At 44.8% G+C, this 14,155-nt stretch overlaps 1 protein-coding gene across 1 annotated transcript in view; it reads left to right on the top strand.

Annotated features, from left to right (window-relative positions):
• The first annotated feature begins 1,663 nt into the window (after window positions 1–1,663).
• Window positions 1,664–14,155, top strand: part of LOC139393677 (calcium-activated potassium channel subunit beta-4-like) — a 72,963-nt gene continuing 60,471 nt past the window's right edge. The window contains exon 1 of the mRNA XM_071142020.1: window positions 1,664–2,205. Within this exon, the coding sequence (XP_070998121.1) occupies window positions 1,870–2,205 (336 nt within the window). The 5' untranslated portion in view covers window positions 1,664–1,869. The remainder of the gene's footprint in view (window positions 2,206–14,155) is intronic.

Raw genomic sequence — 14,155 nt, 5'->3', positions numbered from 1 at the left:
GTAAGGTGTTGGGACTCTGCTGTTGAGACTCTGCTGTTGGGACTCTGCTGTTGGGACAGCTTTATGCAGGCCCTAGCAGTTTGGGGGCACTGTTTGTCACTGTTATAGCGCAATTAATGAATTATTTAGTGTTGTGTCGTGGCTTTGCTGGCATGCACCCCCCCCCCCCCCCCCCCAAATAAATGTTTTCGTTTACCCCACCAAGAGTTACATGCTAAAATCACCACTAGAATTGGATCTCAAATCATATCCTCCCCAGTCCAGCCGTCTCTCTCTATATGCCGGTATAGCAATTGAGCCTGGCGGCGAGGTAAGTCTACAGATGCAACCAAGGTACAAGTCATGCTTAGTTTCTGCTATTCTAATCCTTATGTATCCAACTGAATCCGGGTTTGAATCGTGGTATTCTGCAAGGCACAATAGCCCTCTGAGCTAAAGACTAGGCCAGTCATCAGGTCCAGGGAAGGTTACTTTAATCACCTCTGTTATATTCACATATTAGGGACAACAAACTGGGCATGTGTGGATAGAGACAGAGATTGGAATTGGGGCACAACTAATCACATCCCCAGTCCAGCCGTCTCTGAACGAGCCTGGGGAGGAGGTTAAGAAGCTGACCAAGGTTGATTGTAGTAGTAGTAGAAGTGATACTGATTTGTCCCTGCATCTAAATGTAAGCATCATCTAGAAATCCTTAATTAATATAAAATAGTCATTACTTTTATGAAAACAGTTTCCATTATTATTTCAACACTACACTTGCTAAACATTTGTCATTTTCCATTAAAAGATACAAATCAGAGTTGACAAGCAGGTTCCAATAATTTCTCTCTCAAAACAATGTCAGACAGTAAACTGGGTCTTTATAAAGATGCAGTGAATGGAATTACCACTGGTTAATGGCCCTTACGATAAAACGCTATGTGCGTGTGTTTATGTGTGTATGTTTCTATGTGCTATTCAAGAAAGCCCCAAAATGATTCTGTACATCTAGGAAGTGAACAGATGCAGACTAGCTTTTAGGCTTTTCTGCCACGTGCACGCCACGGAGCGCCGTACACCACCGTAATCGTTGGCGGGCACTGCTGATTACGTTAAAACTCGCATGGCATAATGCTTGCTTTTCGATTGGTCAACTATAAGCTTTGTTTTTGTATGCCAAGCCAAGTTATCATGTGTCCTAAAGCTTAATGACGTAGGTCATTATTTGTGTTATTGAACGTGTTAACAGTAACTAGCTAGCCTAGTCTGTCAACAGGTGCACCCTGTAGTGATGCGTCAAAACAATACCGTCCAATCAGCGTAATGAAGTTGGTAACATTGGTGTCAGCAGAAGAGACCTATTTTTAACTGTAGAAAGCTCCTCGCCTCGGGCTATATAGGCTGGTCCTCAGACCTCTCGGCACCGCGAGCAGAGAGAGCGGGCTCCATCTCTAAAGGGGCAAAAGTAGACCAGTTTTTCCACAGCGAAGTGATGGATGTCGGAGCCAGGGACGGCGAGGGACCGCTGCAGCGCATCATCTGATCGCCAGTCAAGGGAGGGGCATTCACTCCGAACCTAATCCCAGATGCAACATCCAGCCTTTCAGCAAAATCCACATCTCTACGGACCGTTGTGATATGAAGTAGATATCACGCGCATAAGAGCGAGGGGAGGAGGGGGGCAGGCACAGTCTGGACCGCAGCTGCCCCGCTTTCGCAAAGTTCTCCATACAGAAGAGAGAGCGCGGAGGCCGGTTGAGTGAGAGGGACGTTTTCCTTGAGGCTGCCAGTGTTTGGGGCAACACAGCGCAGAGAGAGAGAGAGAAGCCCCTCTCCAGCTCTCCTCTCCGTCACTTTCGAGCTCTTTTCAGACCGAGGAGGAGCATAATGGCGAAAATGAGGGTGTCATACGAGTACTCGGAGGCGGAGGATAAGAGTATCCGACTAGGACTGTTCCTCATCGTCTGTGGCATCCTGTCCCTCTTTATCCTCGGGTTCTGCTGGCTCAGTCCAACTCTACAGAGCATGCAGAGCAAACCGGCCAACTGCACGGTGGTGTCCGTGCTCAGACCGGAGGAGATGTTCGAGTGCGTGTTCACGTGCGGGGCGGACTGCAAGGGGACCTCGCTGTATCCGTGTCTGCAGATATTCGTCAATAATTCCGAGTCGAACTCCGTGGCTCTGCTGCACTTTGATGAACAGCAACTGGTGCTGAACCCAAAGGTAAATGACTACAGCTCTAGAACGAGAACACTGGGAAGGAGCACTCTAGACTTTATAGTCGACACAGTGTTGCAGTTACTGAATGCAAAGCTGTGAACGATCGATACAGTAGCTAGGCAAAGTGTCTGGCTGGAAAAGTTCCCAGTCTCAGTTTATTGACATGAGCTAGATCGATATTATGTTAATAGTTGCCTGTTTTTTTTTAAACTATGTTAATGTAAACACACAGTTTGTATTCTAAAGACGAAATAACATTCTTGATATTTTTTATTCCAAAGATATGGCAAAAAAAATCACAGACTTAAATAATGAGTTTAACTTTCATAAAAGTCACTATACAGCAAGTGTGAGAGGATCTACACCTGTCCACGTCTATTCTAGAGACATAGCCTCATCATCACTCACAAAGAGAACCTCTACTGTGATGAAGAGGAACAGAGGAGACTAAATGACTCCCTTTGGGACAGAACGCCCAAACGTCTGTGTGAGTGAAGGTGTCTTTTCTTTTCAGTTGGACCAGTAAACTCTCTAGTCCCATTGTGTGTGATATTACTTTTCAGACGTGCACCTCTCAGACTACAAATCGGGAATGTCTTGGTCCTTTTGAGAATTTCTTCAAATTCTCTGTGGTCATCATCATCATCATCATCATCAGTTATTTCTAGCTGACTTCAGAAGGGTTGAAATCCAACCTTCTCATCTTGTGTTCTTCTGTAGATAGTGTGTTTATACCTTTGAGGGGGTACTGTAGGACATTCAACTCTTCCTGTCTTCCTGCCCCTCCTCTTTCCCCTCCTCTCCTCCGTTCCCTCCTCATCCTCCTTATCCTCTCCTTCTCCTCTCCTCCGTCCTCTCCTCTCCTCCTCTCCTCCGTCCCCTCCTCTCCTCCGTCCCCTCCTCTCCTCCGTCCCCTCCTCTCCTCCGTCCCCTCCTCTCCTCCGTCCCCTCCTCTCCTCCTCGTCCTCTCCTCCGTCCCCTCCTCTCCTTCGTCCCCTCCTCACCCCCCCTCCCATCCTCCCTGCTGTCTAGATCAGACCTCTATCCCGCTACACCACAGGTACTCCTCTCCCCCCAGATCCATGGTAACACCACTGCATCCCTCCGTCCTGTGTCTTTAACACGCCTCTATGTTTACTGACTGGGTTCTATGGCAACAGGAGCACAGCTTTGAACAGTGATGCACGATCGCATGTGTCTGCATTTAAAGTGGCACCCTATTCCCCATGTAGTGCTCTACTTTTGTCCATTAAGGGAATAGGGTGACTAAAAGTAGTGTGTGAAGGGAAAAGGGTGGCCAAAAGTAATAAGATACCATTTAGGACAAATGTAATCCCAGCCTGCTCTCTCTGAGCCTGAGCCTGGGGACGAGGTTAGAACGACTGCAGACACTGGCACTGAGAGGAAAGAAGTGAGGACTTTGGCTGGTTACCAAACCAACCAGGGGTTGAATGACTTGGCAGTAAGCAGGCAAATGAACCAGGGTTTGAATGAGTTGGCAGTAAGCTACCAAATGGACCAGGGGTTGAATGAGTTGGCAGTAAGCTACCAAATGAACCAGGTGTTGAATGAGTTGGCAGTAAGCAGGCAAATGAACCAGGGTTTGAATGAGTTGGCAGTAAGCTACCAAATGAACCAGGGGTTGAATGAGTTGGCAGTAAGCTACCAAACAAACCAGGGGTTGAATGAGTTGGCAGTAAGCTACCAAACGAACCAGGGGTTGAATGAGTTGGCAGTAAGCTACCAAATGAACCAGGGGTTGAATGAGTTGGCAGTAAGCTACCAAATGAAACAGGGGTTGAATGAGTTGGCAGTAAGCTACCAAACGAACCAGGGGTTGAATGAGTTGGCAGTAAGCTACCAAATGAACCAGATGTTGAATGAGTTGGCAGTAAGCTACCAAACGAACCAGGGGTTGAATGAGTTGGCAGTAAGCTACCAAATGAACCAGGGGTTGAATGAGTTGGCAGTAAGCAGGAAAAAGGAACCAGGGGTTGAATGAGTTGGCAGTAAGCTACCAAATGAACCAGGGGTTGAATGAGTTGGCAGTAAGCTACCAAATGAACCAGGGGTTGAATGAGTTGGCAGTAAGCTACCAAATGAACCAGGGGTTGAATGAGTTGGCAGTAAGCTACCAAAGGAACCAGGGGTTGAATGACCTGGCAGTAAGCTACCAAATGAACCAGGGGTTGAATGAGTTGGCAGTAAGCTACCAAACGAACCAGGGGTTGAATGAGTTGGCAGTAAGCTACCAACTGAACCAGGGGTTGAATGAGTTGGCAGTAAGCAGGAAAAAGGAACCAGGGGTTGAATGAGTTGGCAGTAAGCTACCAAATGAACCAGGGGTTGAATGAGTTGGCAGTAAGCTACCAAAGGAACCAGGGGTTGAATGACCTGGCAGTAAGCTACCAAATGAACCAGGGGTTGAATGAGTTGGCAGTAAGCTACCAAACGAACCAGGGGTTGAATGAGTTGGCAGTAAGCAGGAAAAAGGAACCAGGGGTTGAATGAGTTGGCAGTAAGCTACCAAATGAACCAGGGGTTGAATGAGTTGGCAGTAAGCTACCAAATTAACCAGGGGTTGAATGAGTTGGCAGTAAGCAGGAAAAAGGAACCAGGGGTTGAATGCGTTGGCAGTAAGCTACCAAATGAACCAGGGGTTGAATGAGTTGGCAGTAAGCTACCAAATGAACCAGGGGTTGAATGAGTTGGCAGTAAGCAGGAAAAAGGAACCAGGGGTTGAATGCGTTGGCAGTAAGCTACCAAATGAACCAGGGGTTGAATGAGTTGGCAGTAAGCTACCAAATGAACCAGGGGTTGAATGAGTTGGCAGTAAGCTACCAAAGGAACCAGGGGTTGAATGACCTGGCAGTAAGCTACCAAATGAACCAGGGGTTGAATGAGTTGGCAGTAAGCTACCAAACGAACCAGGGGTTGAATGAGTTGGCAGTAAGCTACCAAATGAACCAGGGGTTGAATGAGTTGGCAGTAAGCAGGAAAAAGGAACCAGGGGTTGAATGAGTTGGCAGTAAGCTACCAAATGAACCAGGGGTTGAATGAGTTGGCAGTAAGCTACCAAAGGAACCAGGGGTTGAATGACCTGGCAGTAAGCTACCAAATGAACCAGCTACCAAACGAACCAGGGGTTGAATGAGTTGGCAGTAAGCTACCAAACGAACCAGGGGTTGAATGAGTTGGCAGTAAGCAGGAAAAAGGAACCAGGGGTTGAATGAGTTGGCAGTAAGCTACCAAATGAACCAGGGGTTGAATGAGTTGGCAGTAAGCTACCAAAGGAACCAGGGGTTGAATGACCTGGCAGTAAGCTACCAAATGAACCAGGGGTTGAATGAGTTGGCAGTAAGCTACCAAACGAACCAGGGGTTGAATGAGTTGGCAGTAAGCTACCAAATGAACCAGGGGTTGAATGAGTGGGCAGTAAGCTACCAAATGAACCAGGGGTTGAATGAGTTGGCAGTAAGCAGGAAAAAGGAACCAGGGGTTGAATGAGTTGGCAGTAAGCTACCAAAGGAACCAGGGGTTGAATGACCTGGCAGTAAGCTACCAAAATGAACCAGGGGTTGAATGAGTTGGCAGTAAGCTACCAAACGAACCAGGGGTTGAATGAGTTGGCAGTAAGCTACCAAACGAACCAGGGGTTGAATGAGTTGGCAGTAAGCTACCAAATGAACCAGATGTTGAATGAGTTGGCAGTAAGCTACCAAATGAACCAGGGGTTGAATGAGTTGGCAGTAAGCTACCAAACGAACCAGGGGTTGAATGAGTTGGCAGTAAGCTACCAAATGAACCAGGGGTTGAATGAGTTGGCAGTAAGCTACCAAAGGAACCAGGGGTTGAATGAGTTGACAGTAAGCTACCAAATGAACCAGGGGTTGAATGAGTTGGCAGTAAACTACCAAAGGAACCAGGGGTTGAATGACCTGGCAGTAAGCTACCAAATGAACCAGGGGTTGAATGAGTTGGCAGTAAGCAGGAAAAAGGAACCAGGGGTTGAATGAGTTGGCAGTAAAGCAGGAAAAGGGAACCAGGGGTTGAATGACCTGGCAGTAAGCAGGCAATGACTCACTTTAGTTACACTGTCTTGTAGTCAGTCTGTCTGTCTGTTCATGTTTAGTAGACTCAATCACTGCAGTCAGAGAGCTTGGCAGTTTGGGCTCCTCAGGCTTGGAGGAACTGTAGAGTCTGAGGAGAGGATTGACTATGTCCCAAATGGAACCCTGTTCTCTACATAGTGCACAATATAGGGAATAGGGTGCTATTTGGGATACAACAACAGTCCATGTTTAATGTTATCATCCCTGACCCTGCATGTTGATTGTAAGTTGTACAACTTTTACGTATGACTTGCACTTAGATTTAGCTGTTTTTATTGATTGGTGTGTGTGTGTGTGTTTGTGTGTGTGTGTGTGTGTGTGTGTGTGTGTGTGTGTGTGTCTTTGTTCCCGGCGACAAAACCAACTGACTTTGTCGCTGAATCACTCAGTGATTTGTGGAAAAGGGAACATCTGCTTCAAAAAGGCTGTGTTTACACACGCAGCCCAATTCTGATCTTTTGACCAATCACATCAGATCTTTTCACATCAGATCTTTTTCAGAGCTGATCTGATTGGTCAAAATACCAATTAGTGAAAAAAAAAAGATCAGAATTGGGCTGCCTAGGTAAACACAGCCAAAGTCTTGTAAATTAATCACAGATTTTTTTTGATCAGTCATTGATTTCCTTAGCTGTTGAAACACCAAAACAAAGTAATGAATTTAAAGATCCTGGAGAATGTAGTAGCTAGCCATTCTTATGTATGGTTGTCTGAGGAAGGAAATGAAAGAAAACGGATTGTGTGTGTGTGTGTGTGTGTGTGTGTGTGTGTGTGTGTGTGTGTGTGTGTGTGCGTGTGTGTCGTTATTGACAGGCTACTTCTACTAATGGCCCACCAGGGGTCCTGCTCTATAATGACTTCATTATAATGGTCACTAATATATCCTGTTTCTAGACTGGATGGTCGGAGCGTTCCAGGAACAGAAGGGGTTGATTGGTTTGAATTGGCTGGTGGGAGGAGAGAGCAGTGGTTCATTTGAGCCGGATCCCACCTCTCTGTTTGGGACTGTTTTGTTCCGGGAACCTATTTGGCTGGATCTGGGTACTCTCGTGGCACGAAAAATAATTCCCTTTTTGCAAATGTAAAAAAAATGTCCTTTCAGTTTCCTCTTCCTCAACTCCATAAACAAACGTAATGTAAGAAATGAGATTTTCAGCCCTGGCCCTAATATTCTGAAGAGTTGATTGGGGTCGGGCTGGGGTCATGGTTATGGTTTACACAACACTGTGACCTACTCTATGTGCAGTGGCGATTTTAGCATGTAAATCTTGGTGGGGAAAAAATCTAAAAGTGGGATGTAATGCCAGCAAAGCCACAACACTAAACAATACATTCATTGCACTATAACGGTGACAAACTAAAGCTGTCCCAACAGCAGTCCCAACACCTTACAACAGCTATACCTGGATATCAGCAGAGTCTCAACACCTTACCACTGCTATACTTGGTTATCAGCAGAGTCCCAACACCTTACCACTGCTATACCTGGATATCAGCAGAGTCCCAACACCTTACCACTGCTATACCTGGATATCAGCAGAGTCCCAACACCTTACCACTGCTACACCTGGTTATCAGCAGAGTCCCAACACCTTACCACTGCTATACCTGGATATCAGCAGAGTCCCAACACCTTACCACTGCTATACCTGGATATCAGCAGAGTCCCAACACCTTACCACTACTATACCTGGATATCAGCAGAGTCCCAACACCTTACCACTACTATACCTGGATATCAGCAGAGTCCCAACACCTTACCACTACTATACCTGGATATCAGCAGTCCCAACACCTTACCACTGTTACACCTGGTTATCAGCGGAGTCCCAACACCTTACCACTGCTATACCTGGATATCAGCAGTCCCAACACCTTACCACTTCCTTGTCTGGCAGGGAAACAGTTCTTTCAGCCTATTTTACTGCCTTTATAAAAACATAGCTGATATGGCTGACTTGCTTAAACAAATGTGGTTTCTACTGACAATTGAGATGTACAAACTATGGCGTAAGGGGACGACAAGCGCATAAGAGGCCATCCGTAATTTAGATGAAGAAATTAATGAGCGAGCTAGGACGGACGTAATCGATATAACTATTTGTTTAGCACTTTTGAAATGTACAGCGACAGAATTCAGAATATGGGCCATTCTTACAATGTTCTCCCTGTACACCAAGTCAGAACCGTAGGATAAATAAAGGGGGCATATATAAGCAGACAATGAAAGCTCTTACAATATTCAATGATGACATTTCTCTAAAACAGGTTACAGGCTACATGTGCACCACCAAGTCAGAACAGTAGGTGAAATTAAGAGGTGAAAATAGACCAAATTATCAGGGTGAGACACATGAGCTACTAACAGCTTACTACACAATATACACCTGGTATTAATTTCTTAGCTACAGTCTACACATCTCCTTAATATATTAGATCATTAATGCAGCAGCATGCAATACATTTTTGGACTCACCTTGTTGTGCCGTGCTCACTTGAACAGGAAGGTAGTGCGGTGGTCCTTCGTTGACAAACTGGGAACTCAAAAACTGGGAACTGGGAACTGGAAAATAAATAAAATATTAATCATGATATCATCAGTGATCTTCAGGTTGTAGCTCCAGAAAGCAGCCAGAGTTCCCGGATTTACAATTCCGAATTGAATGAAAGTTCGAAAAGTATTTTCCCAGTCGTAGCTCATTTTTCCCGATTTCCCAGTTGTCTTGAACTCACTAAAGTTATATTTTGCAGTTCAGAGTTAATTAACGGTTGAGTTGAGTGCGGCACAAATCATGCTTCATTGACAGCATGGTCAATGTTGAATGTTTATAATTTTAAACTAGGAAAAGAGACCCTTAATCTTAGACTTGGGACCACACAGCCACTCCACTGAAGAGCAGGCTAATGATTGCTTTGCAATGCTTGCAGGTGGCCACTGATTACTTCCAAACCACTCATTGTTGAATTTGCGAGTTCCAACTTGTTGTGTGATGTTTATGTCCAAGTTGCATCCAAAGAACACCATACCTACTGTGAAGCATGGGGGTGGAAACACCATGCTTTGGGGTTGTTTTTCTGCAAAGGGACCAGGACGACTGATCCGTGTAAAGGAAAGAATGAATGGGGCCATGTATTGTGAGATTTTGAGTGAAAACCTCCTTCCATCAGCAAGGGCATTGAAGATGAAACATGGCTGGGTCTTTCAGCATGACAATTATCCCAAACACACCGCCCGGACAACGAAGAAGTGGCTTCGTAAGAAGCATTTCAAGGTCCTGGAGTGACCTAGCCAGTCTCCAGATCTCAACCCCATAGAAAATCTTTGGAGGGAGTTGAAAGTCTGTGTTGCCCAGCAACAGCCCCAAAACATCACTGCTCTGCATGGAGGAATGGGCCAAAATACCAGCAACAGTGTGTGAAAACCTTGTGAAGACTTACAGAAAACGTTTGACCTCTGTCATTGCCAACAAAGGGTATATAACAAAGTATTGAGATAAACTTTTGTTATTGACCAAATACTTATTTTCCACCATAATTTGCAAATAAATTAATAAAAAATCCTACAATGTGATTTTCTGGATTTTTTTTCCTCATTTTGTCTGTCATAGTTGAAGTGTACGTACCTATGATGAAAATTACAGGCCTCTCATCTCTTTAAGTGGGAACTTGCACAATTGGTGGCTGATTAAATACGTTTTTTGCCCCAATGTAACTCTATGGCAGCACCAAAACCAAAGGGGATAGAATTTTCGTGGTCTACCCTTTTGACTTGGCGGTGACGAGGTGTCCCCATGAGTGACAGAACACTGAGCCAATCACGGTGCAACTTTCCATATTTTCTGCTGCCTTTCCCACCACCACAGAAAGCACCAAGCTCGGCTGAAACACCTGCATGTTGGAGCTGTCTTACTCAAGAAAGCAAAAATAGACCATGTTTGTATGTGGCTTTATGAACCCAATTATATATATATATATATATATATATATATATGTTTACATTGTTTACAAACTGATATGTGACACATATTAACACCAAAATAAAATGCGGAACAGACCCCCCCAAAATGTATTTAATTCAAATGGCCTGCCTTGAATGACGGGTCGCCACTGTGTATGTGTGAGACCAACGGGTGGCCGGGGCTGTATGAGAATCGTGCCTGTGTCTCTCTCTCTCACATCACTAAAACTGAATTCACTTTTCTACGATCTCTCTCCCTCTCTGCTCTGATAGACATGAGCCTGCGACTCTCATCTCTCCAGCGTTGCAATTCATCATTTGTTTCCTTATAGAATCACAGCTGCACGATTCTGGAGAAACTGCAACACTCCTGATACATTGAAATACATTTGCCCAAGTTATATAAGTACTGTTGTCTGTTCAGAAAGAAATGAAATCATTCAGAATACTACACCACCAGAAGGCCTATGATTAAGCCACAGATGATCCATAGCTTACTTATTTTACATTTCCTAGCTGTGGATTGTAGCCCAACATAAAGGAATAGCCTAGCTGTGGATTGTAGCCTGATAACAAGGAGTAGCCTAGCGGTGGATTGTAAGCCCATTAAGAAGGATTAGCCTAGCTGTGGATTGTAGCCTGATAACAAGGAGTAGCCTAGCTGTGGATTGTAAGCCCATTAAGAAGGAATAGCCTATTGGTTGATTGTAGCCCAATATAAAGGAATAGCCTAGCTGTGGATTGAAAGCCCAATATAAAGGAATAGCCTAGCTGTGGATTGTAGCCCAACATAAAGGATTAGCCTAGCTGTGGATTGTAGCCCAACATAAAGGAATAGTCTAGCTGTGGATTGTAGCCCATTAAGAAGGATTAGCCTAGCTGTGGATTGTAGCCCAATAACAAGGATTAGCCTAGCTGTTGATTGTAGCCTGATAACAAGGATTAGCCTAGCTACGGATTGTAGCCTGATAACAAGGATTAGCCTAGCTGTGGATTGTAGCCTGATAACAAGGAGTAGCCTAGCGGTGGATTGTAAGCCCATTAAGAAGGATTAGCCTAGCTGTGGATTGTAGCCTGATAACAAGGAGTAGCCTAGCTGTGGATTGTAAGCCCATTAAGAAGGAATAGCCTATCGGTTGATTGTAGCCCAATATAAAGGAATAGCCTAGCTGTGGATTGTAAGCCCAATATAAAGGAATAGCCTAGCTGTGGATTGTAGCCCAACATAAAGGATTAGCCTAGCTGTGGATTGTAGCCCAACATAAAGGAATAGTCTAGCTGTGGATTGTAGCCCATTAAGAAGGATTAGCCTAGCTGTTGATTGTAGCCCAATAACAAGGAATAGCCTAGCTGTTGATTGTAGCCCGATAACAAGGAATAGCCTAGCTGTTGATTGTAGCCCAATAACAAGGAATAGCCTAGCTGTTGATTGTAGCCCGATAACAAGGAATAGCCTAGCTGTTGATTGTAGCCCGATAACAAGAAATAGCCTAGCTGTTGACTGTAGCCCGATAACAAGGAATAGCCTAGCTGTTGATTGTAGCCCGATAACAAGGAATAGCCTAGCTGTTGATTGTAGCCCGATAACAAGGAATAGCCTAGCTGTGGATTGTAGCCCGATAACAAGGAATAGCCTAGCTGTTGATTGTAACCCGATAACAAGCAATAGCCTAGCTGTTGATTGTAGCCCGATAACAAGGAATAGCCTAGCTGTGGATTGTAGCCCGATAACAAGGAATAGCCTAGCTGTTGATTGTAGCCTGATAACAAGGAGTAGCCTAGCTGTGGATTGTAAGCCCATTAAGAAGGAATAGCCTATCGGTTGATTGTAGCCCAATATAAAGGAATAGCCTAGCTGTGGATTGAAAGCCCAATATAAAGGAATAGCCTAGCTGTGGATTGTAGCCCAACATAAAGGATTAGCCTAGCTGTGGATTGTAGCCCAACATAAAGGAATAGTCTAGCTGTGGATTGTAGCCCATTAAGAAGGATTAGCCTAGCTGTGGATTGTAGCCCAATAACAAGGATTAGCCTAGCTGTTGATTGTAGCCTGATAACAAGGATTAGCCTAGCTACGGATTGTAGCCTGATAACAAGGATTAGCCTAGCTGTGGATTGTAGCCTGATAACAAGGAGTAGCCTAGCGGTGGATTGTAAGCCCATTAAGAAGGATTAGCCTAGCTGTGGATTGTAGCCTGATAACAAGGAGTAGCCTAGCTGTGGATTGTAAGCTCATTAAGAAGGAATAGCCTATCGGTTGATTGTAGCCCAATATAAAGGAATAGCCTAGCTGTGGATTGTAAGCCCAATATAAAGGAATAGCCTAGCTGTGGATTGTAGCCCAACATAAAGGATTAGCCTAGCTGTGGATTGTAGCCCAACATAAAGGAATAGTCTAGCTGTGGATTGTAGCCCATTAAGAAGGATTAGCCTAGCTGTTGATTGTAGCCCAATAACAAGGAATAGCCTAGCTGTTGATTGTAGCCCGATAACAAGGAATAGCCTAGCTGTTGATTGTAGCCCAATAACAAGGAATAGCCTAGCTGTTGATTGTAGCCCGATAACAAGGAATAGCCTAGCTGTTGATTGTAGCCCGATAACAAGAAATAGCCTAGCTGTTGACTGTAGCCCGATAACAAGGAATAGCCTAGCTGTTGATTGTAGCCCGATAACAAGGAATAGCCTAGCTGTTGATTGTAGCCCGATAACAAGGAATAGCCTAGCTGTGGATTGTAGCCCGATAACAAGGAATAGCCTAGCTGTTGATTGTAACCCGATAACAAGCAATAGCCTAGCTGTTGATTGTAGCCCGTTAACAAGGAATAGCATAGCTGTTGATTGTAGCCCGATAACAAGGAATAGCATAGCTGTTGAGTGTAGCCCGATAACAAGGAATGGTCTAGCTGTTGATTGTAGCCCGTTAACAAGGAATGGTCTAGCTGTTGATTGTTGCCCGATAACATGTAATAGCCCTACTGTCAGGAACAAGCGGCAAATCTGTCAGTGAACAAACAGCATGCAGACCAAACAGGCCTTTACTCAATATTTCATATACAATGGAGGGAAAACAGGTTGGAAAGCAGATGGCTCCTGCTGAAAAGAGAAGACTCTCTGCTGTAGGCTACCAACACATTTATCTGCTGTATTTACAAAATAAGAGACAGAGAGGCTTTTGGCACGAGCGCATCAGCCATCAACAGGGAGTGAGTCAGTAAAACTGGAAAGCAATTTTTAGGACTATCATTTCCTCCTCCTACTGTAGCCTACAATATGTGTCTACTGTAGCCTACAATATGTGTCTCCACACACCTTGGACTGGGCTATAGATGGATTCAAGACAAGGTATTTTTTATTGATCTCAGATTCTCAGTTTGTCAGTGTAGCCTACCTTTTCCATCATTTGTGCGCTATAAAATAATAATCTACCAAAGTCTCCAGTCGTGTAAAATGACGTTGGAATTGCATGAAATGCGTTTATAAAATGACACGTTTTTCCCCAGACCCCGGGCTACTTAAAATGTTCCCCATGTGTGCAACTTCTGTAAGAGCCTGTACTCTACAGCTCTGTGCCACTACGCAGATCTGTACTCTACAGCTCTATGCCACTATGCAGATCTGTACTCTACAGCTCTGTGCCACTACGCAGATCTGTACTCTACAGCTCTGTGCCACTACGCAGCTCTATACTCTACAGCTCTATGCCACTATGCAGATCTATACTCTACAGCTCTGTGCCACTACGCAGATCTGTACTCTACAGCTCTGTGCCACTACGCAGATCTGTACTCTACAGCTCTATGCCACTACGCAGATCTGTACTCTACAGCTCTATGCCACTACGCAGATCTGTACTCTACAGCTCTATGTCACTACGCAGATCTGT

This window comes from Oncorhynchus clarkii, unplaced genomic scaffold, assembly GCF_045791955.1.
Source record: "Oncorhynchus clarkii lewisi isolate Uvic-CL-2024 unplaced genomic scaffold, UVic_Ocla_1.0 unplaced_contig_795_pilon_pilon, whole genome shotgun sequence".
NCBI lineage: Eukaryota > Metazoa > Chordata > Actinopteri > Salmoniformes > Salmonidae > Oncorhynchus > Oncorhynchus clarkii.
Note: the sequence above shows the minus strand (reverse complement) of the source record. Positions and strands in the feature narration are given on the sequence as shown.